Source organism: Oncorhynchus nerka, linkage group LG5, assembly GCF_034236695.1.
Source record: "Oncorhynchus nerka isolate Pitt River linkage group LG5, Oner_Uvic_2.0, whole genome shotgun sequence".
Taxonomy (NCBI): Eukaryota; Metazoa; Chordata; class Actinopteri; order Salmoniformes; family Salmonidae; genus Oncorhynchus; species Oncorhynchus nerka.
The window spans coordinates 55271122-55296451 of record NC_088400.1 but is presented as its reverse complement, the minus strand read 5'-3'; the positions used below and the strand labels follow the sequence as shown (position 1 = coordinate 55296451).

At 43.2% G+C, this 25330-nt stretch overlaps 1 protein-coding gene and 1 pseudogene across 1 annotated transcript in view; both read right to left on the bottom strand.

Annotated features, from left to right (window-relative positions):
* The window catches only part of LOC115129665 (cell adhesion molecule 2-like), a 33772-nt gene extending 32057 nt beyond the window's left edge, over nucleotides 1-1715 (bottom strand). Inside the window, exons 1-2 of the mRNA XM_029660273.2 lie at nucleotides 1550-1715; nucleotides 1003-1155 (exon numbers count right to left, since the gene is read on the bottom strand). Of these exons, the coding sequence (XP_029516133.1) occupies nucleotides 1003-1155; nucleotides 1550-1640 (244 nt within the window). The 5' untranslated portion in view covers nucleotides 1641-1715. The remainder of the gene's footprint in view (nucleotides 1-1002; nucleotides 1156-1549) is intronic.
* A 3821-nt stretch (nucleotides 1716-5536) lies between these two features.
* Nucleotides 5537-25330, bottom strand: part of LOC115129664 (contactin-associated protein-like 5) — a 29723-nt pseudogene continuing 9929 nt past the window's right edge.

Genomic DNA, 25330 nt, shown 5'->3' with positions numbered 1-25330 from the left:
TGAGTATATGTGTGTGTGTGAGTGAGAGAGATAGAGTGTGAAATTGAGCTGCTACCAGTCAGGACGTCCTTATCACGAGAGCAGGACCTGTGGTGCTAGAGGTGTTCTTACCCAGACTCCTCTCTGGGTTTGCGGCTGGCTGATAAACAGACACTCCCTATAATCTGTAGGTCCATAGGGTGATACCCCCTTCTAACACTCTCTCTCTCTCTCTCTCTCTCTCTCTCTCTCTCTCTCTCTCTACCGTCTTCACTGTTCCAAAGCCATATTTTCTTCCTGAGGAAGACATTTCCTGTTGTCTAGAGCTCAGTTCTCCTTTTCCTGTTTCCATTATCTTACTCCTCTACTTCTCATACACTCAAACTATAATTCAATAACATGCATGCAGTTGAATACTACAAAATACTTCCACAGGGTATTTGGTAGCATTCTTTATCATGTGATGAAATATTCCCAGTGAGATTGATCACCGTAGCCATATCATTCATATGGTCTGTCTTCTCTTTTGGGGGTGTTCCTCTCCCCATATCACCAGAGGACCATCTCTAGGGCAACCTCCAACCTCCTCAGTCACCTGCTCTGGGCTCTGAACCTCTAACAATATTGGCATAGATTCTGTGTGCATCCCAAATGGTACCTGATTCCCTTTGCGGTGCACTACTTTTGACCAGGGCCCATAGGGTGCCATTTGGGATGCACACAGAACAGTGTGGCATTTAATGAATATACCTGTATTTCCTAATGGGTTTGCATAGAACATGCATAAAACATTACTTAGGAGGATAGTAGTAGGATTGCGCGGGATCCTTTTATCTACATAAAGATTTGTTTTAGGTTTTGTCCAAGAGGACACAAGCCTTTTGGATTAGCTTGGTCTTCACAGCTGGTCCAAGCCAAGTTTGTCCTCTCTTGTCTAGTCCAGCACGTCCCTAAATACCACCGGAGAGTACTACCTAGTAGGTCTATGGTTGCATCACGTGTAGAAGAATGTGGTACACTTACCAGCTCTGAAGGGTTGTGTGAAGTGTTCTGTGAAATTCTGTGTGACCAGACGGGTGACGACCTCAATGATTCCTTGTTCGAAGGCTTCTGGCGATGTCATGGTTTTTGCCGGACCTGCTGTGGTTGATGCCTTCATGATGATGTCAGTCAGTGCTGGATTTACAGAACGCAGAGAAATAGTGAACGTCTTATTTCTTAAATTAAACATAGCTGCCTCCTCTTTCACATGTACAATATCTCAAGGTGGTTAAGTATTTTAGAGCAGTTAACAGAGTGGAGATGTTCTCATACAGTCAAAGTGGGCATTTCACTATTCAAAACCACACAAATGACACCAATGACTACATGCATTGTCAGGATTATTCCTCAATCTGAAAATCACTGATATGACAGAATGAATCCAGATATTATGGACGTTGGCTGGAAGCGCTCTTCACTTTTCTCTCTCTGTCCTTCTCACAGTGCAACTTGTCTACAAAGTCTATCATAGAACGACAATACAAACTCCTTAATAGAAACGATAAATGTCAAGAAATGCAGAACTCACCAATTCCAGAACTCATTAACTCCCTTTCCTTGATGAATTTGTGCAACTGCTTTGCTGTTAAGTTGACAGTGGTGTTAAGTTGGAGACCCATGAGCAATGTGTTTTTTTTTCTCTCTCCCTCGAATGGGTGTGGGCCACATCTGTTGCTCTGTGAGCTGATCTGCTAATTCCCCTGGTAGACATGGTCTCTTACGTAGCCATGAGTTAAGCATGCAGGCCCCTCCCTTTTACAAATGGGCCACAGCTGCTGAGTGATTGTCTCACACAATAGAACTGGCTGGGATAGGGTTGTGGATAGGTCTAGGGGATAAGGAGGAGTGGAGGCACACACAGGAAGCCTGGGACCTACTATCGAGTAGAGTGATAGTGTCACACGGATAGAGTCCTGGGATAGAGTGAGGGCTAGGGTTATGGAGGGAGGGAGGGAGGGAGGGAGGGAGACATACACAGGAAAACTGAGACCTATTGGGTGGACTGGCGGCAGGTAGTCTAGCAATTAATAGAGTTGGGGCAGTAACCAAAAGGTGTCTGGTTTGAATCCCAGAGCCAACTAGGTGAAGAAATGGTCAACATTGTCCTTTAGCAAGGTACTAGTTGATCTGGATCAGAGCATGACTTAAATGTAACAGCTAGGCAGTGGACAGCTAGGCAGTGTTAAGACATGTAAGAGTTCCTGACAGACTCGTAGAACTAAGCTGAATCTCTCCCTCGAAACGAGATAGAACAATAAGTGTTATTGCACATGGTTACCCTCTGTGACTGCTAGTTGAGTATTGTCCTAGCAGTCAGGGTAGGTGATCTGTAAACATAATGTATTTTTAATCGCCACCCTTTCTCAGTGAAACTGAAACTAATGTTGGTTGTCATGTCTGCCGATGCTAAACAAACCGTTTCTAAGGAGGGCCAGATGGTGCTCAGTTGTGTAGGCAATTACATGATTACAAAGACAAACATTTACCTGTGGAATGGGCCTACATACTTTAACAAAGATGAAAATGCCCACTTGGCAGGTTTAATCACAAGTGTGTTTACTGATATAAATTGTCATTTTAAACTAAGTCCATTACCTACATAATAAGTAGCCTACAGACTGGAATTGAAATCCAGTCCCATATTTGACAGGCAGAAAAAAGGCGGCATAATCACATCAACGTCTTGATTGGCTGACTGCAGTTCAGGCTGGATGGGACAGTGTTGTGTTGTGTTTGTGTGTGTGTGTGTGTGTGTTTGTGTGTGTCTGTGTGTGTGTGTGTGTGTGTGTGTGTGTGGTGTTGATGCGTGCGTTGTGGAGTTCCCCTTGTTGTTTCTTGCCTTTGTGGACATTCAACCACAACACTCAGCCTGTCATTTCATGCGACCTGTGCTTGATGAGAGCCTGGCCACCGCTAGGCTGCCGGAGCATCGAGGTCTTGAGGGTAAACGTCACAGCTGAGAAAATATTGAGGAGGCTCGCTCCCTTCAGGGAAGAGTGGCTTCCTACGGTCTTCACCAGAATTGATTACACAGTAAGTATTACCTACTTTGAAGAGTATCTGTTATCAAGCTGAAAATGACAAGATGTTCTGATTACTGATGATGGCACGGAGAAGAGGCTGTGATGGGGTAGTTAAGCGTTAGAAAAACATCTAGTCCTCTTTGTACCTGAGCAATTTCAAGACTGGTAATCAACATGCGGTACGAGATGTGCCTCTTCACAGTCAATTTCTCTGGATTTACTACCCTCAAAAGAGTCTTATTAGGAAGTCATTATTTTTGATAGATTTACTTAGATGTTGTCAAAAACACTATACAGCTGTAATTAAGACAGCTGTATAGTGTATAATTGTAATTATTCATGATCTCTTCACACCCATGCACGGCCACGCACTAGGTTGAGATACACTTGCCTCTCCTAATGTTGTGGCTGGCTGGAAGTGCAAATATGCCATGACAGGCAATTTACTGCATGGAAGCGGTGAGAGACAGAGCAGAATATTATTGTCCTCCCACACAGAGGCTCAACTTCCTAGCCTACCTTACAAATAAAGGTTTTCTTGTGTTTCCCTTTAGCAAATCGTCTTTGGTTCAAACAGCTACACCCATTGAAGCTCAACGTACTTCCTTATCAATCTCTGTTCTCCATGAGCTATTTCAGGACCAGAGATGACACAGATAATTCTGACATTCCATCACAAGGGTTAGAGTTAGCCCTTCGGTCCTAGGAAGAAATCTCAAACTCTCACCCAGGAGCCTGAAAGGTCCCACCGATCACTGTTATTGTCGTCTTTATTTGACAAGTCTCAAAGAAATTAGCCGCTCGCTAGGAAATTGATGTCATGTGGCTCTGGTGTGAAAGGAGTGTTAAGTGGCACAGCTACAGTAGCTGAATCTTAGGGATATTTTTCACGAGTGTCCATGGAGAAAGATCTGAGGGTCCGTGTTTGGCTACAGGCTGTGAGTGACAGCTGGTAATTTTGTTGGCCAAGTTGTTTATGCCTCTGACCCGACTGTCTGCTGCCCGCACCTTGACTTAAACGCTTTAGACATGCCTTATTTGTTTTCCGGTTATTTTTAGGTTTCATATCCTGTCTACAAGGTCGGCACATTCATCAATGCCCATTTTTTTCTCTCCTTTTTTTGTCAGTTTTTTAAACCCATTACATTCCACGTTAGACATTTCCTCATTCCGTAATATCACTCAAAGAGGCCAATGTATTCTGTTAGTTTGCAAATGGAAGTAGAATTGAAGTAGTCACATTTGCCCTTACCCTCATCAGTCTGTGGATAGGTAGATGGATAGATTGGAAGCTTATGGGAAAGGTTAACCTGGTGTAATGAGGGAGCGGAGGAGAGCAGGACAGAGAGAGCGCGATGCATAATGGATGCTGGTTGCTGCATCATTACAGTCAAAGACTAAGCGCCATGCTGTTCTCCTCTTTCACTCAGTCTAGCAACGGACTGAAATTGGCCTACTAACAAGCTATGAATTCATAACTTTTACTGGGAAAAACACAATAAGTTCCCGACTGCAATAAATTTATGTAATAAACAAATGAATCCATTTTTGCAGTCATGATCATTCCTTTAGATAGTAGCTAATCAGACAGGATGAGAACTGGGGAAGACAAAGCTCTCAGGTAATGTGGCATCGTCATCTTCAACATGTCTATCTCTGTAGCTGTCACAACAGCTAGAGGAAGATACATAGTCTCATTACCGGCATGTCCCAGTAGTACTCAGTCAACGATTCTATTATTTTCTCCCTCTGTAACCAACCTGAGGCTAATGTTGCTGGCTTTGTTGTTTCTCAACATCCAGACTAGATTTATTTGAACGTTTTCTCTTTTGCTTGATAATAAGTTGAACTAGTAGGAGGTGCGAACTTTGCTTATGTGCAAATGCTTAGTACCACCTTTTAAGTATTGAGCCAGCCTTCCTCTCCCACTGCATGCCATTTTATTTTGATAGGAGGAAAGAGAGGAGAACAACAGCAGTGAATGTGGACCATAGTTTAACATACGGTTTTGGTTTTTAGGATCAGCCCACAGCTTGTAATTGTATTATTAACTAGCTGAGGGCAGGGGAGAGGGTAATGGACTACTTCATCACTCCTCTAGAACCGCTTCTTCCCCAGTGATATACGATAACACCAGTCATTTCAATCATTCAACCACCCCGCTTTTCCCTAGTCTCCTAAAACTAAAGCTTGCCTTGAAGGCAACAAAAAAAAAAGAAACGAATGGCCGCATAAGAGCATTACTCATAAATATGCTCTACCCGCACTTTCTTTAGGAGTTTTCTTTTTCTGGTTTGTGATAGCGTGGGGTCAATTATATTGTGGATTAATCACAATGTCAGACGTTGATAACAAATGTTTTTAAGGCAATAGGACAGATAAAAGTGTGTACTTTGTACTGACCCAAGCTCAGACGGAAGAGGCAAAAAAACAGGAAAGCGAGATAAGAATGACACATTTCATATATCAAATCACAACATATACTCTTATTCACATGAAGCTGTAAAAATGTCTTTATTAAATATACATTTGTTTACAATATACCTGAAGAATTCTATAAAACAAATTCAAAATAAATGCAATATTTAAATGAACCGTATTCAATAATTGTGTCAGTGATGTTTGTACATCTTTTACAATAAAATACTGTAGATAAATGACCTAATGCACTTTAAATAATATAACCAGGCAATAACAATCCTTTATCATGCGTCTTTCATGACAGAAAATCATCCCCTGAATACATGTTTCCTTTGTATAGCTTGCAAGCTTGCTAAACAGATTTGTTGTACAATTGACTTGTTCTGTTGGTTTGCTAATTGTGCAAAATATAAAGCCTTGCCGTTTTACCAATGTAAGAGCAAGTAACATGGATTGTGGAGGAGACCGCAGCAAATTTGTACAACACTGTACTTCTCCGTTCAACAAAACTCACAACATCAACCAGGACAAGAGCTCTCCTGAGAATGAACCTACCTTTATAACCTAGATTCCCTCTGATTATCTCCTACAGGTCGAGAGACAATTCACTTCAAAAGTTACTAGCACAATCACATAACGTTGTACCGTACTACATTTTGACTTTCAGACATCTAGTATCAGTTTACTGCACCACCCTTTGGTGATTCATAAAAGCATAACGTGTCGAGGGGATGTCGGTGATGGTGGACGAGGGTTATTGGCAGTGAGGTTCGCAGCAAAACATACTGGGAACAGAAAAAGAAACGACGTGTTCCGAGAACAAAAGGGGCCAGCCACAAAGACCTTGGCACATAGTCACAATGCTTTTCAGTGAGATTTGATCAGTTAGCCAGGGAGCAAGAGCAGGTGCATTGCTTTCCCAGACCTTGCCTTGGCAGATGGTCAAACATCATTAATTAGTCATTATCACGTTCAGAATCCACAAGTGAATACAAGTAAGTGAGTTAGAGTACCGGTGCCCAACCAACCCCAAATGAATAAATCCCTTTAATTGTACATTCAGAATGGAAGCCTATGTAAAGCGGGCTTATAAAGTCACTGGGGTGGATCCCATTCATTGAGGCTTTTTGTCTCCTGACTTTAGAGCAATGTAATAGGAAGTAGATGCACAATAAATGTTCTCCAATTGTCATCGCTCATCAAAAGAGGTACAGCTCCCATGCTCCAATAAACAGCCTTTGAGATATAACACTGCGGCATGACCATCCTCCATTGGGTCATTCTTGTAGCCACACAGGGAATGGATCACCAATGATCACTGCTCCTAGATAGCCCGGGAACAGTCAGGTGACTTAACACTGGGTTTTGTGATGAATGGCTGCTCTACCCAGAGGGGCCTGTTCTGTATTTGAGGCCAGGCAGAACAGCGTGTGGAACAGGAGGCAGGAAATTGGGCAAAGAAGGCTATGGTGGCATCAGATGTAGTACTCCTTTCTGCTGTGACTCACAGAGCTGTGCAAGTCCAGGTTTAGATCCAAGACCAAGTCTACAGGATAGCTGTTCTCCAGGCCTGCAGGGTAGCTGTGTTCCGGGCTGTGTCTGGAATCCTTCTTCTGTGAGATGGAGGCCTTCTCCTGGGGGTGGGTGTGGGTGTGGCTGCAGCGGCGGTACAGGAAGCACGACGTCATGGCCACGGCACAGAGGGTGATGAGGAACACAGCTGTGATGAGGCCTGAGACAGAGAACATTGTTTTGACTTTAAAGTTAATCATTCTGGGGGTTACTTGGTCAACATGAATATCCCAATCCTGCCTACTACGCCAAATGTAAAAAGTATCTGTTTCAGGGAGAATGGCTGTACATTGACAGAAATTAAATAATTCTCTACATAATTTATCATGTGAAGAAACACAGATAACTGGGGATGATCTTCTGGCTAACCTCCAATGACTGCTGAATCACTTCTTGTCTTCTTCAGTCGATCTACGCCCCTATCGACACCCTCTGAGGGATTTATTCCAGAAGAAAGGAAGCAAGCAAACAAAGGAGATGTCAGACATGACCTTCAATTATATTCTGTGGACGATGAAAGGCTACGTGGAATTTATAAAGGCATTTCAATCAATGAGTAATTTAATTGAGTAATTATGCCTGCTCATGTCAAAACCTAAAAGAGAGAGGTCAAGTTAATGAGTCATTAAAGACCCACTCTGTGCAGCCGTTACAACCCTTTGTATAATTTGGATTTACAGTGCATTCGGAAAGTACTTAGACATCTTCCCTTTTTCCACATTTTGTTTTACGTTACATCCTTATTCTAAAATGTATTAAATAAATGTTTTCGCTCTTCAATCTACACACAATACCCCATAATGCCAAAGCAAAAACAGGTTTTTAGAATTTTTTGCAAATTTATTACAAATAAAATAAAAGAGATATCTGTCTATATAAGGTCCCACAGTTGACAGTGCATGCCAGAGCAAAAAGACAGAGTAGAGCTCAGAGACAGGATTGTGTCGAGGCACAGTTCTGAAGATGGGTGCCAACAAAATTCTTCCCCCAAGAACACAGTGGCCTCCGTCATTCTTAAATGGAATAAGTTTGGAACCACCAATACTCTTCCTAGAGCTGGCCGCCCAGCCAAACTGAGCAATCGGGGAAGAAGTGCCTAGGCCAGGGAGGTGACCAAGAACCCAATGGTCACTCTGACAGATTTCCAGAGTTCCTCTGTGGAAATGGGATAACCTTCCAGAAGGACAACCATCTGCAGAATTCCACCAATCAGGCCTTTATGGTAGTGTGGCCAGACGGAAGCCACTCCTCAGTAAAAGGCACATGACAGCCTGCTTGGGGTTTGCCAAAAAGAACCTAACGGGCTCTCAGACCATGAGAAACAAGATTCTCTGCTCTGATGAAACCAAGATTGAACTCTTTGGCCTGAATGCCAAGCGACACGTCTGGAGGAAACCTGGCACCATCCCTACGGTGTAGCATGGTGGTGGCAATATCATGCTGTGGGGATTTTTTTCAGCGGCAGGGACTGGGAGTCAGGATCGAGGGTAAGATGAACGGAGGACAGTACAGAGAGATCCTTGATGAGAACCTGTCCAGAGTGCTCAGGACCTCCGACTGGGGTGAAGGTTCACCTTCCAACAGGACAATGACCCAACGCACACAGCCAAGACAATGCAGGCTTCGGTACAAGTCTCGTAATGTCCTTGAGTGGCCCAGCCAGAGCCCAGACTTGAACCCGATCGAACATCTCTTGAGAGACCTGTAAATAGGTGTGCGGTGACACTCCCCATCCAACCTGACAGAGCTTGAGAGGTTTTGCAGAGAAGAATGGGAGAAACTCCCAAATACAGGTGTACCAGGCTTGTAGCATCATTCCCAAGAAGACCCAAGGCTGTGATTGCTGCCAAAGGTGATTCAACAAAGTACTGAGTAAAGGGTCTGAATATTGTAAAAATGTCTAAAAACCTGTTTTTGCGTTGTCAATATGGGGTATTGTGTGTAGATTGATGAGGGGAAAAACTATTTAATTCATCTTCGAATAAGGCTGTAATGTAACAAAATGTGTAAAAACTCGATTACTTTCCGAATGCACTGTATGATAAAAAATGACATAAATAAAATCCATATTGTGAAGCCGAACATGATTCACATCAATGCTATTAAACTCACCAGATGCTGATTGTGAAGTTGTACTATCAGCCAAGGCTCCACAGTTCGATTCAACTAGATTGCCAAGAACATGGACCAATGAGCTTCCACGACTCAGAATGGCTGTCTTCAGCGGTGTCAAATGATTGAACTGGACAGACGACAGGCAGCCAATGAAACCCTTGGATCCTGCCCTAAGCACTTCCTCATCCAAACCAGCATGTCCTGCTGATGTACCTGTGACTTTACCTAAAGTCAGAGATCGTAGTGTGTTCATCTTCATGTCAGAAGAAAGGTTGTATTTTTGGTCGATGTCTTTGTCAATCTGGTTTAAGAAAAAAGCAAACATTTCCAAATACAGTTCAACATGCCATCAAGGTGCGCTGACTGTCTATGCTGTAAACATAATGCTTTGCTATGTTGAAATAGATTCCGATAGAGATCACTGACCTGGACATAAAGGTCTTTGCCTTCCCGGTGTACTTGGACACGGTGGAGCTGCCCATCGGCTAAGCTGGAGACTTTGGGAGTAAAGATCTCTGCTCTCTTCTCTCTGTCCAGACGGTACCAGATCTGCAGACTCCCTACAAAAGTTAAGAAAGTCAGAAAAAAGCTTCTAATCGTACAATGTTGTTATGAGATAAACACGGAGAGAACAATGGATGGAGATAGCAAAAAGATAGCTACCGTTGTTAGCCAGGATGATAGCCAGGTACTGTTGATGGTAGGTGCTGACACAGAGTAACATGGCAGGGGTGTGAGTCGTCAGAAAGCTGAAGGCAACGTTTTCTCTGGACTCGCCGTTGTGGGCATAGATGGCTGAGGACTGGCTATGGATTGGCTGACTGCTAGAGGACTGGCTATGGATTGGCTGACGGCTAGACGACTGGCTATGGATTGGCTGACTGCTAGACGACTGGCTATGGATTGGCTGACTGCTAGATAACTGGCTACCTCTGTCTCTGTTGTGCATGACTGGGAAAGGCATCTGGAAGGTAAGGGTCACCGAGGAGCCACTCTCGAAGGACATTGACACTTCTGTTACAGGGATACAAACACGGATGTTGTTATTAGTGTAGAAGGCTCCTTATTCAGTAGTGCCGTATTGTGCTGTTGATCTCAGACACGGATTCCGCAGCATTTGCAAGAACCGGCTTATCTGAATGTTGAATGGGTCAGAACAAAAGGGATGCTTGAAAGAGTAAAACTCAAAGAAACACGGCTAGATCATCAATGGATCAAACAGAAGTCACACATTCTCTGAGGTACCAAGTGCCCCTTCCCTTAAAGCACGACTCTGTCCAGAAACCTCATTCAAAATGCTGTGAATAGGTGATATCTGAAGTGATAAAACCTGCTTTGATGCCAGTGGATGAATACAGGATTCATCCATAATGGGTGGCGTCGTCTCAGCAGGAGTCCTGTTGTGTGTCAGCCAGGCCAGCATGAACACAGCTTTTGAATGGAATTCAATCCAACAGAAAATATGTCCTGGCCTGTGATATTAGTTTCAGATTTATGGAAATGAATGAGCCAATGGGGGTTGAAAAGAAAGTATCTCTGATCTTTTTAATACATGCTTTGATCACTCCTTGTGATATAAATAAAATACATTCCCCACATTTTTTGAAATAATACTTTTCTAAATCTATTTTCATACTTTCAAATCTACAATTTCCTAACCCTAAAGACACATTAACTAAGCTTCTCGCAATCTTTTTAGCTGTTACTCACCTTTCTTGCAGTGTGGTCCATTGTAGGCAGAGTGTGTACAGTCACAGACATATCCACTGTTTTTCTCCATACACCGCCCTCTGTTATGACAGACACTAGCAGAGCCGTTGCAGTGGCCCAGGCAGCCTGGGGTCACTCCTGGGGTCAACTTGGCCTGCTCCTCCAGGTCAAGGGTCACGCCGTTCAGGGTCAACGCACGGATGCAGCCCAGGAAAGTGCTCTCTTTGAAGGTGGATCCTCCTGGCAGGAAGTAGGAAGTAGGAAACACAGGAAGTATAAACAGTAGGTATAAAATGTTCTAGAAATAGAAGAATACTACTTCCAATGTGGAACTAAACAGTAGCTAATATGCAAAGAAAGTGTTGTTATGGTTTGACCTGGGTCTAGTGCCTACCTATGAACAGTAGGCTTTTGAGCTGCAGACGGTAGTGCCCTTCAGAGGGGGCCTCCAGAGTGTGTAGGGGCAGCTGGTCCACTTGCAGGGAGGCCTCCTTCAAGTTGCGTTCAGCCCTAACGTAGTGCCACTGCTTATCATTCAGGGGGACAGGGGACGTCACCGTCAAGTCCACCGGGCCGTTTCCCACGTCAAATATGAATGTTACAGCTGAGGGAGCTGAGGGGGACAGACAGACAGAAATTCAAGTTCAAAACGTGGCCCACTTTTGTTTAAGATGGATTTGTCTTAGGCTTGTAGTCTTTGGCTCCCGGACCAATGTATTCTCCCCACTCAACCAGAGTTTTCCATAATATTATCAGAACTATCTAATCAAATACCAAGTCATCTTTCATCTAGAAACAGAAAAGGTTTCAACTTGAGGTGATCATCTATCATTTACACAAGTGCCTAAGGAGGGATTAGGGTTTGGTTGATTTGGGATTCAGGGAGAGACCAACTCACTGGTCAACTTCAGGGTGATGAAGTCAGTGGTCCCCAGGTTCTCCAGGAGAACACCAGAGGAAGCTGTGGTCTTGAAGTACAGAGAGATATCCGCACTGAGCTCAGCCTGGAACTTAGGGAAGTGGAGGGATGATGACCCGGGTAGAAAGAGGCTGCATTCCACAGGAACCCTGCAAATACAGGAAAGTACAGTTAGAAAGTTAAGTAACTGAAAATGTAAAAACTGGGACAATTTACCCCACTCCCCCTTACTGTTACAGATATACAGAACTTGCTCCACTCTTCCCTGGTGTTAAAAATTACAGTGACAGAATGTTTGTTGGCATATTCTGTATGAACAAAATCTAGAATTATTATTGGCACACTCGCTTTTGGGATAATTATATGAACTGAACTAAACTTACTGTCACCATTGCAGTGAAGGGAGCCGACTCTGTATACAGCTGCTGAGCCTGTCCTGTTGGTGTCTCCTATTACAATCTCAGTCAGTGGTAGGTGATCTTTGTAGGACAGCAGTCCTGTGTCGTTTACCCTGTTGGAAAAAGTCGAGATAATTTTAGACATGACCTCAGTTTACTCAATTTAAAGATGCACTCAAAGCTCTAAGAAATTATACTTATACTTATACTCTAAGAAATTATACTTATTACTTACTTATATTTATAGAAGGAAAGACTGATTGGTAAAAACACATGAATGTTGTTAATGCAGGTCATAAAACACATTGGCATCCACTGTACCACAAGTGAGTGTCTGCATCGCAGTTGCAGAAGTAGTTCATGTCGATGCAGTTCTCCTCCAGGCTGCAGGAGCACTGTTGGACCCCAGGTACAGAGCCTCCCCAGTAGGTCTGTTTCTCTCCACTTCCGTCCAGCCACCACGACAGGGGCCTCCCGTCTACAACCAATGCACATTTATTTTCATCATGCAATCTCTACCGAAAATGAAAAAAAGATTTACTACATCATCAACTATACTCTTTGTCTGGCCAATGTGGTCTGCTTGGACCATGGGACATGTTCACCTACTACACACACAGAGGTTTACCTTCTGCCATCATAGAAAACACATGATTGATTTTTAGTCTTGTAAACCCGACCCTACGCACATTGTGGGAGGCAAACGTCTGCCAAGGGAGACTAATTGATTTTGTCGGCAATTCCACTGAAGTTGGTGAAATACCTTGTCTTGACATATTGTCTTGCCTGTATCTAAAACAAGACCGTCCGCATCAATATTTCATACGAGAAACAAAAAATCCCCAGGCGACACAGCCGAAGAAGTCAGTGAGGCTGGAGTTGGAATCAAAGGGAACAGAGGGTTCGGAAATACTTTGAACTCACTGAATATTTTTGTACAACTTTTTGGGCAGAAATCCATTATGTAATTTGAATTCAACTTGAGCTCTCTGTATACTGTTTGCACTTATCAGGCTTCCAATAAGACTCACCCCAAGTATTGAAGAGACGGGACTTCCTGCAGCTGTAGACCACTTCCTGTTGACAGTGCTCAGACCGTCCAATCAGAGTGCGGAGCTGCTCCAGGGAGACAGTATAGTTGAACCGCATCACATACGGCTTCTTTGTTGTGGCTCCAGTCACATTCACAGACCCCCTGTTGTTGTGGCCCACCACTGTCCATACCTTGTCCTCTATAGGGAAGACAGAGCAGGCATTTTACTTTATATACAGGATTATCTGGTTAACAGCACAGTGGATAATCCAGATTATCACATTAGCATGAGAAAGACTACTAGAATGTAATTTTGTTTTCCAGGATAGGTGTCCTTCACATTTCTAATGATGAATTTAATTCAGGTTAGTCAACTGTATGAAAAGTACACCAGAGATAAACAAAGATGTATAAAGTGGTGGACACACTTAATCGCATTAGCCTCATATTATCTCATTGAGAATATCCAAAACTGCACCAGCAGCTTCCCCGGCCTAGCCCGGTTACCAAACGCTGTGCTCACCATTGCTTCACTACAATTCAGTCTGGTTTAACCAGGCTATGCCAAGCCATGAGCTCACCAGTCATGTTGCAGTAGACCAGTGCTGCCTTTAGAGGACCACTCCCATCTGGATCAATGTAGAAGTAGCCAGACGTACTCCCCATTTGTCTGTGTGCCTCACACGACGCTTCATAAATAGCTGTGGGAAGCAAGATGAGTACTTATATCAATAGCCCATACGTGTGTTGCAGTATGCCAAGAGCACTAGCTCAATTACATTTTCTTGTCACATGCAAAATGTGTGAACGGTATTGGTGTGAAGTAGAAAGCCACGGCAGCTTTTATATTTCAGCAGTCAGTAAAGTTCCCTCCACTTCACAATTTATGACACCCTGATGGGAATATCAATGAGAGTTCAGTGACGGGAAATAGTGGAAACACTAATGTAACTTTAGTCACTCTATACAGTATATTAAACATAATATACACTCAGGGGCCCGTCTAGTGCCGGTACACCCGGGTCGGACCCCTTTTGCCTCCAGAACAGCCTGAATTCTTTATGCATGGAAACGTTGCTCAATTGGTATCAAGGGACCTAACATGTGCCAGGATAACATTTCCCACACCAATACCCCACCAGCCTGTACCGGGTGGACACGAGGCAGGATGGGCCATGGACTCATGCTGCTTACACCAAATTCAGACTCTGCCATCAGCATGACGCAACAGGAACTGGGATTCGTCGTACCAGGCAATGTTTTCACACCCCTCAGTTGTCCAGTGTTGGTGATCGCGTGACCACTGGAACCTCTTCTTTTTGTTTTTCGCTGATAAGAGTGGAACTTCGTGTGGTCGTCTGCTGCATATAGCCCATCCATGACAAGGACCGAGGACCGACAAGTTGTGCGTTCCGAGATGCCATTCTGCACACCACTGTTGTACTGTGACGTTATTTTCCTGTTTGTGGCCCGCCTGTTAGCTTGCATGACTCTTGCCATTTTCCTTCGACCTCTCATCAATGAGCTGTTTATGCCCACAGGACTGCCGCTGACTGGATGTTTTTTATTTATCCCACCGTTCTCGATAAACCCTAGACATTGTCGTTTGTGACAAGCCCAGGAGGTCAGCCATTTCTGAGATACTGGAACCGGCACACCTGTCACCGACGCACATACCATGCTCAAAATCGCTTCGGTCAGTAACTGAATGCCTCGAAGCCTGTCTGCCTGCTTTATATAGCAAGCCACGGCAACGTGACTCACTGTCGGTAGGAACAAACCATTTTCTCGAACAGGGTGGTGTTCCTAGTAAACTGTCCACTGAGTGTATTTGTACTGTATATTTTCACAGGTGAAGATGTTCACTATCATGAAGGAGCCAGTTTAAAAGGCGACTGCACTTCCTGATTTGGTCTGGTTTTAGAATTGGTTCATTAAGAAATGCTATGACTGAATTCAAACGTGATGTGGTTTTGGGGTGTAGTTTGATGTGGGTGTCTCTTGTGTGTCTTCACCGGTGGGAAGAGTTAACCAAATAATTTAGCCAATTAGCTTTAGCCAGCTGGTGTGCGACCATGGCAAAATTGGTTTGACTTTGGATAGCCTATCACTGTGGCTAGTTAGAGACCATCAATAAATTACACAATGTAAATGAGACAATATTTTCACATTACACACCTTTTAGTTCTCAGTAAATACTTTCAATATTTGTATAGGAAAATACTCAAATGTATTGTTGGTTTGAGGTTTTTAAGCATTTGAAATTTGGAGCTATTGGAATTTTAACACATTGTCCCATGTATCTTGTGTATTTTACCGATTGTCTCTAACTAGCCCCATAGGATATCCAAAGTCAGCCCATATTTATCATGGGCATTACATTTGGGCCGCAGTTGTGACAGTTTGACTTACAGTTGTGACAGGTTTCTCCAGTGTAGCCTGTCCCTGAGCAGTCACAGTAGAAAGTATCCCATGATTGGGTGCATCGTCCGTCATGCTCACAAAAATTAGGCAGACATCTATGGAAAGAGAGAGACATGTTCACACTCCGAACATAACTCATGACTGCAGAGCGGCATACAGTAGCATGAAAAGCCATTAATAGAAGATAAAAGAGATATATAAGGCAGTTCCTCTATCATAGTGTTGTGTCCTTGCATATCCACTGTCTTTAACCCTCGATATAGCCACTGTCTGTGCTGTCTCCTCTGCCAGTTCCCTCCATCACTCCACCCCTCCATAGAGCAGGCTTAGGGAGGAAACAGAGTGTGACTCCTGGAGCGCGTCAACCTAATCACTGCTGCCTGCTCTGGCACAGCCACAACATATTTCTCACTCAGTCTAATAGTCAGAGCTGGCACACAGGCAAATCAATACTGGCAGGGATAGATGCCCAGGGAGGGATGGGAGAGATACACACACACACACACACACACACACACACACACACACACACACACACACACACACACACACACACACACACACACACACACACACACAGCTGCCTTAGAGGGATGGGAACAAATTATTCAGAGGATGTTTCTGGCTTTGGCAGTGTGACAGTACAGGCATACAGTCCAGGGGGATGCATCTCAAACGGCTCCCTATTCCCTATATAGTACACTACTTTTGGTGCCATTTAGGATCCAGCAAGCAAAATGCTCTCTGTTGTAATGGGAGTCCTTCCATCTGATCTCAGGTCATACACATGTCATACAGTCTGTTGTAATGGGAGTCCTTCCATCTGATCTCAGGTCATACACATGTTATACTGATAGATTGAAGAGACAGACACAGAGATACTTTCACGTATATTGCATAGAACAGTGTCACAAATGACATACTGTAGCCTAAATACAAGATATAAAAACATGAATTGTTGAGATTTTGTGAGCATACCTGTTGCGGATCCCACAGATGTCAAACTGAAGCTTGCTGTAATTACCCAAAAGCCCTTGCTGCACATGTGGTAGATCCATAAGTTGGTTGTTTAGGAAGATCTGACGCATGCACCCTTGGAAGGCCACAGTACGTTTCTTACAGTCACCACTATATTGGGGACAACCTGTTGGAAATCATGACAATATTTGTATTGCTAAATCATTCCAGGAATAGTCATCAAACACATTTTGATGAAACAATGATCGAATTAAAACACACACTTAAAAAATTCAAGCATAATTTAAGACACAGTCATTACCAATTTTCCACCAACAATAAGCAATAGCTAAAAGACTGCCATCTTACCTCCAAAAAATACACTATTGCCTGAGTCTGCATGACTTTGTACGTCCACGGTAGATGTTGGCTCATTGTCCAAGACCAGGGAAACCATCCGATCTCTGTAGCTCAGACTAACAGAATGCCACAGGCCATCAGTTACACCGACTTCTAGTAAAACAGAACACAGAAAGACACAGCATGGGTTAGACTACATTTACTGCAGTCCCATAATGCTGCCAGTTCATTGTTACCTGCAAACGTAGCAAACATTAGCGACCGCAAAGTCAATGTGACATGCCATTAGGTGGCTTTTTCCAAGCTAGCTAGCGGCTAACCTATGGAAATGTTGGTGTTCTGCTCAGCAGCTCCATGGACCATTAGGTGCAGTTGACCTCCGCTGATTTGCAACACCAGGTGCTGTGATCCCTGTGCCAGGCCGGTGGAGAACAGAAGTCCTTCCTGGTTCCAGGTCCTGAAGTGGAAGTGTACGTCCAGCCCCCACACCCCAAGAGGCCCCAGGGGTAGAGACAGGTAGCTACCGCTGGAGGACAGGAAGGTGGCGGACACCATCTGAGGCTGGGGCTCAGAGCATGAGAAGGTCACGTTGCCCTGGGGAACAGAGGAAAGGCTAAGTAGGGATCAATGCTATACACATTCAGTGGTAGCCTACTACTCTCTTCTATTGAGACGTGCTGATTAGCAACTGTTCAAAGAGACGGAAATTGTACACAGTACGGGAAGTCATTCCTTTTGTGTGTCTGTTCTGGAGTCCTTTGAGTCAGGGGTCCTTTCCTGTGACACATACAGAATGAATGTGCATGCGTGACTGACATACTGTACGTCACACCACACACACACACACACACACATACACAAACACACACTAGCAGATGCAATGTTATTCATGGTCATCTGAGTGGAAAGGCCATGGAAATGTCAAATGTTATCACTAATTCAGCTTTCCTGTCCCAGGCAGAGTGAAGGAGCATTGAGAGTGAATACAGAGTTCAGTATTTGTCCGATACACGTGCTCAGTTTAGCTGTGAATACATCATCGATCCTGCTGCCTGCCACAGAGGAGAACAGAACTCCGGCGCTGGGCTGTCTGTCTGCACTTGAAACATTAATAACTTATCCCAGTTACTAATAAGCATATACACCCATTAACAAAATGACTGTAACAACTTTTAAATTCCAGTGGATTAATACATTGAAAAATGGTATGGTTGAGAGGGATGAGGCAAAAGGAATGGCAAATAAGTCTGGCTGCACAACCGATTGGCAAACGTACTACAAATTGAAAGACAAGAATTGTAATTTTCAATTCCGTAAAGTGAGTGTGGAAGAGGGGAAAAAATGATTGTTCTCTATCAACAATTGACAAGCCACCGGCGTCTGACAACTTGGATGAAAAATTACTGAAAGATAATAGTGGACAATATTGCCACTCCTATTTTCCATATCTTCAATTTAAGCTTACTAGAAAGTTTGTGCCCACAGGCCTGGAGGGAAGCCAAAGTCATTCCGCTACCTAAGAATAGTAAAGCCCCCTTCACTGGCTCAAATAGCCTGTTACCAACCCTTAATAAAGTTTTAGGGAAAAAAATGTGTTTGACCAGATACAATGCTATTTTACAGTGAACAAATTGACAATAGACTTTCAGCATGCTTATAGGGAAGGACATTCAACAAGCACAGCACTTACACAAATTACTTGATGATTGGCTGAGAGAAATTGATGATAAAAAAGATTGAGGGGGCTGTTATGTAAGACTTCAGTGCAGCCTTTGACATTATCGATCATAGTCTGCTGCTGGTAAAACGTATGTGTTATGGCTTTACACCGCCCCGCTATATTGTGGATAAAGAGTTACCTGTCTAGCAGAACACAGGCGGTATTCTTTAATCGAAGCCTCTCCAACACAATCCAGGTAGAATCGGTTATTCCCCAGAGCAGCTTTCTAGGCCCCTTACCTTTTTCAATCTTTACTAATGGCTTTGAGTAAAGCCAGTGTGTCTATGCGGATGACTCAACACTATACACGTCAGCTACTACAGCAACTGAAATGACTGCAACACTTAACAAAGAGATTCAGTTAGCTTCAGAATGGGTGGCAAGAAATAAGTTAGTCCTAAATATTTCAAAAACTAAATCATTCACTAAACCCTGAACCTGAGGTGACTAAACTGCTTGGAGTAACCCTGGATTGTACTGTCATGGTCAAAATATATTGCTACAATAGTAGCTAAGATGGGGAGAAGTCTGTCCATAATAAAGCGCTGCTCTACCTTCTTAACAGCACTATCAACATGGCAGGTCCTTACAAGCTCTACTTTTGTCGCACCTGGACTACTGTTCAGTCGTGGGGTCAGGTGCCACAAAGAGGAACTTAGGAAAATTGCAATTGGCTCAGAACAGGGCAGCATGGCTGGCCCTTGGATGTCCATGGAGAGCAAACATTAATAATATGCATGCCAATCTCTCCTGGCTCAAAGTAGAGGAGAGATTGACTTCATCACTACTTGCCCTGGCAGCAGCTAATGGGGAACCATAATAAATACAAATACAAATCTGAAACTGTCCCCTAACATATTACAGACTATCTGCCAGGCAGCATCTCAAATACCTTTACAGTCTCTTTCATTGGCTTCCACAGTTCACATGGATGGCAATGTGTTCAGCTGAATGACAAAGAGGGCCAAACAATGGGCAAGTATTGTATTAGATCAAACAGAACGTTTTAGCACTTTCTGTTTGATCTAATACCTGAACATTTGCCATGGCAACTATGCAATTTACCAGGTACACCTTCTGCACAGATGCCCATTTGGGCTGAAAATAATGACAATAGTGGCTTCCTTTCATTTCTCATTAATGCCGCCTCCTCAACATGTCCATCTACCATATATTCACATTGTGTGTGTCTCAAATGACACCCTATTCCCTATATAGTGCACTACTTTTGTATACCACTATATAGGGAATAGGGTGCTATTTGGGACATACACATTACCTCCACAGACAGAGCTCACCGTAGGCTGGGAGGGAGTGGGTGTCCATGGCTCAGCGCCTGCCTGTAATTGGTCACCAAAGGGTTCTAGAGAGAGCTGTACAAAATTACATTAAAATAGACAGAGCAGAGGCGTTCTGTAATGGACTGGGAAAACTGTACCTACTTTGCCTCTTCCTAACCACCATTTAATGTTATATATGCATCATCTTCCAGCATTGTAGTTTTGAAAATGTATTTTGAGAGGTGTGAACCTTCATGACACAAAACAAATTCATGATTAAGCAATAAGGCCCAAGGAGGTGTGGTATATGACCAATATACCGCAGCTAAGGGCTGTTTTTATGCACGACACAAAGCGGGGTCCCTTGATACACTGCACACTGCCCTAACCCATCTGGACAAGAGGAATACCTATGTAAGAATGCTGTTCATCGACTACAGCTCAGCATTTAACACCACGGTACCCTCCAAACTCGTCATTAAGCTCGAGACCCTGGGTCTCGACCCCGACCTGTGCAACTGGGACCTGGACTTTCTGACGGGACGCCCCCAGGTGGTGAGGGCAGGAAACAACATCTCCACCCCGCTGATCCTCAACACTCTGGCCCCACAAGGGTGCGTTCTCAGCCCTCTCCTGTACTCCCTGTTCACCCATGACTGTAAGTTTTAAGTTCCTCTGCGTACACATTACGGAAAAACTGAATTGGTCCACCCACACAGACAGCGTCGTCGAAAAAAGGCGCAACAGCGCCTCTTCAACCTCAGGAGGCTGAAGAAATTCGGCTTGTCACCGAAAACACTCACAAACTTCTACAGATGCACAATCGAGAGTACGGCAACTGGTAGGGCAACTGCTCCGCCCACAACCGCAAGGCTCTCCAGAGGGTAGTGAGGTCTGCACAACGCATCACCGGGGGCAAACTACCTGCCCTCCAGGACACCTACACCACCCGATGTCACAGGAAGGCCAAATAGATCATCAAGGACAACTACCACCCAAGCCACTGCCTGTTCACCCCGCTATCATCCAGAAGGCGAGGTCAGTACAGGTGCATCAAAGCTGGGACCGAGAGACTGAAAAACAGCTTCTATCTCAAGGCCATCAGACTGTTAAACAGCCATCACTAACATTGAGTGGCTGCTGCCAACCCACTGACTCAAATCTCTAGCCACTTTAATAATTAATAATTGGATTTAATAAATGTGTTACTTGTCACTTTAAACAATGCCACTTTATATAATGTTTAAATACCCTACATTACTCATCTTATATGTATATACAATACTCTATACAATCTACTGCATCTTGCCTATCGCTCATCCATATATTTATATGTACATATTCTTATTCATTCCTTTGTTGTTGTGAAATTGTTAGATTACTTGTTAGATATTACTGCACGGTCGGAACTAGAAGCACAAGCATTTCGCTACACTCGCATTAACATCTGCTAACCTTGTGTATGTGACAAATAAAATTGTATTTGATTTGATTACAGCCCTTAAGCGTGGTATATTGCCTATATATCACAAACCCCTGCGGGGCCTTATTGCCATTATGAACTGGTTACCAACGCAATTAGACCAGTAAAAATATATATTTTTGTCATACCTATGGTATACGGTCTGATATAGCACAGCTTTCAAACTATCAGCATTCAGGGCTCAAATCACCTGTTTTTTAATGCAAAACACGCCACATTCATCCATACTGGGTCATTTAGGCATAACGTATAGAATGACTCTAATTAATGGTCATTCTTATTGGAGTTTATTCAGTTGGAGTGTAGTATGTATATACAAGGGCGACGTTAAGGTGGGGGGGAATGGATGATTCATGCGGCCCTAGCCTGGTAAGGGCCCCTAAATGTCTAGAAAATGATTTGTTAATCATTTAAAAAATGTTAGACAAAAGAATCTGTGATGAAAATGAAAACGTATAACCATAATCAGGCAACCCCCCATAATGTACATGGTTTGGTCCATTCTCCACGAAGTGAAAAAACAATACCTCTGATCTGACAGTTGCTCAAGCATGTAGCCTAAGCAGTCACGAGAGATAACCACTATGTCCCCCTCAAAAACAAAATCGGGTTTCCAGAAAAGGAAAGAAAGGAAATGGAGACGGATTAAGCTAAATTGAGGGAAAAAATGACTCACAGAAAAAAAAGAGGAGAAGGATTTGAGTGGTAAGTCAGTGTAGACGGCCTGCCGAACTGAGTAGCCTAGCTTGCCAATATAGCTAGCTTAATAGCTCGGTCAGAGCAGTAATTATTAACATGATAATGATGAGCTACCACTACCAGCTATGGCTAGCTAGTTAGCTATTATTTAGATATTATTATAACTGTATTCCACAACATTTGTGTGATATTGGATAGCTAATAAGACTAAAATTAAAACCTAACATGTAGTCGACCTAGATTCTAGTACTACTACTGATCCCACCCAACATGTGTCTACCACATGAAGTTGAAACAGTGGACCTTGGAGGTGAGGCAGTTGTTTTATAGCAGCAGCAGCATAACTAGACACATTTTTTTTTATTGTAAAGTTAGGCACATGATGACTTAGACACACTTAAATACGAATTATATTTGATATGTATAGTTGAAGTCAGAAGTTTACATACACATTAGCAAAATACATTTAAACTCAGTTTTTCACAATTCCTGTCATTTAATCTCATATAAAATTCCATGTCTTAGGTCAGTTAGGATCACCACTTTATTTTAAGAATGTGAAATGTCAGTATAATAGTAGAGAGAATGATCTATTTCAACTTTTAATTCTTTCATCACATTTCCAGTGGGTCAGAAGTTTACATACACTCAATTCGTATTTGGTAGCATTGCCTTTACATTGTTTATCTTGGGTGAAACGTTTCGGGCAGCCTTCCACAAGCTTCCCACAATAAGTTGGGTCAATTTAGGCCCAACTTATTAGAGCTGGTGTAACTGAGTCAGGTTTGTAGGCCTCCTTGCTCGCACACGCTTTTTCAGTTCTGCCCTCAAATGTTCTATAGGATTGAGGTCAGGGCTTTGTGATGGCCACTCCAATACCTTGGCTTTGTTGTCCTTGAGCCATTTTGCCACAACTTTGGAAGTATGCTTGGGGTCATTGTCCATTTGGAAGACTCAAGCTTTAAATTCCTGATTGATGTCTTGAGATGTTGCTTCAATATGTCCACATAATTGTCCACATAATGTTCCTACCTCATGATGCCATCTATTTTGTGAAGTGCACCAGTACCTTCTGCAGCAAAGCACCTCCACAACATGATGCTGCCACCCCCGTGCTTCACGGTTGGGATTGTGTTCTTCGGCTTGCAAGCCTCCCCCTTTTTCCTCCAAACATAACGATGGTCATTATAGCCATACAGTTCTATTTTCCATTTCCTCAGACCAGAGGACATTTCTTCAAAAAGTACAATCTTTGTCCCCATGTTCAGTTGCAAACCGTAGTCTGGCTTTTTTATGGCGGTTTTGGAGCAGTGGCTTCTTCCTTGCTGAGCGGTCTTTCAGGTTACTTCGATATAGGACTTGTTTTACTGTGAATATAGATACTTTTGTACCTGTTTCCTCCAGCATCTTCACAAGGTCCTTTGCTGTTGTTCTGGGATTGATTTGCACTTTTCGCACCAAAGTACGTTCATCTCAAGGAGACAGAACGCGTCTCCTTCCTGAGGGGTATGATGGCTGCGTGGTCCCATGGTGTTTATACTTGCGTACTGTTGTTTGTACAGGTGAACGTGGTACCTTCAGGCATTTGGAAATTGTTCCCAAGGATGAACCAGACTTGTGGAGGTCTACAATTTTATTTTCTGAAGTTTCGGCTGATTTCTTTTGATTTTCCCATGATGTCAAGCAAAGAGGCACTACGTTTGAATGTAGGCCTTGAAATACATCCACAGGTACACTTCCAATTGACTCAAATGATGTCAATAGCCTATCAGAAGCTTCCAAAGCCATGACATAATTTTCTGGAATTTTCTAAGCTGTTTAAAGGCACAGTCAACCTAAGTGTATGTAAACTTCCGACTTCAACTGTATACTATTAAAACGTTTTTTCATTTTGTAGTAGATTTTTAGTATGGTAACCTTTGTAGGAGTGAACATTAAACCTAAACTTCCCTTTGCTTACTCATTTCCTAGTGCCTAGAGAGCCCCAGGTCAGCAGAAAGCTGTCAGACAGACTCTGATGCAGAGGAGAGCAGGGAGGATGAAGAGGAGTTAAGGAGTAGCAGCTGTGCCAGTAAAGGAGTGACAGAAGAGATTGAACAAGCAAGTAATAAGGGAAAGGAAGAGAATGGACAGATTCGAAGTGTGGAAGATGAGGTTTTGAAAGGGAAGCTATTGTTTGCAAACTAGCCAACTGGTGTGGTGAGGAGACAGAACTGTATAAAGCATGCACCCAGGCTCAGAAGGCAAGCCATTCCCCAACTATTTACAGTAAGTCAGTAAACAGAAGAGAAAAGTTGCAGAGAGACTGGCTTATTTATAGTAAGAGTGTAAAGGCATTATATTGCATTCCATGTGTTCTTTTATTCTCATGAGCAAAGTAAACCTTCACCCAGTTCTCTGAATAGTAAGGATGGCTATACGATATCATCAGTGAAATGGCAGAGAATGTATGACACACTACCAGAGCATGAGGATGGTGTGTCTCACAAGAACTGTTACTGGAAATGAAAAATCTGCAGCATACCGTAACAACAGCTACAGGTATAGACAGTCAGCTGCAGAAACAAATCCAGTCCGAAATGTATAAAAACAGAGCACTTGTAGAAAGGATTTTGGATGACACCGTACATCGCATCTAGGAATCTACCATTCTGAGGAAAATCACTCAATCTTGATGATGTGCATCATGGACATTACCTAGGCTTCCTTGAACTGTCGTCAAATTATGACCCGCTATTACGTGAGCACTTACAGAAAGTCACGGACAAAAGGAAAGGAGCACGACAGTCTTATTACCTCAGATCTGAGAGCCACAACGAGTTCATAGGAATATGTGGTCAAAGGGTTTTTGAAAACAATACTTTATGAAAGAGAAGATGTCATCTATTACTCGGTTGTATGTGATGCAACTCCAGACATTTTTACTGAGCTAAATGTATTCTTGGTGAGATATGTACACAAAGATAAAGTTCAGGAAACAGGTGACTAGGAATTAATTGAACGTTTTCTTGGATTTAAAAGACTTTACTAGAAAGACAGGCAGTGAAATTTCCGAAATGATTTGAGTGCATTGGAAGGGCATGGTATTGACATAGCAGATTGCCGTGGTCAAGGCTATGATAAATGGTACAAATATGTCAGGGAAAGTGAAGGGAGTTCAGGCACACACACTGCAAAATAATCCACTGGCCACAT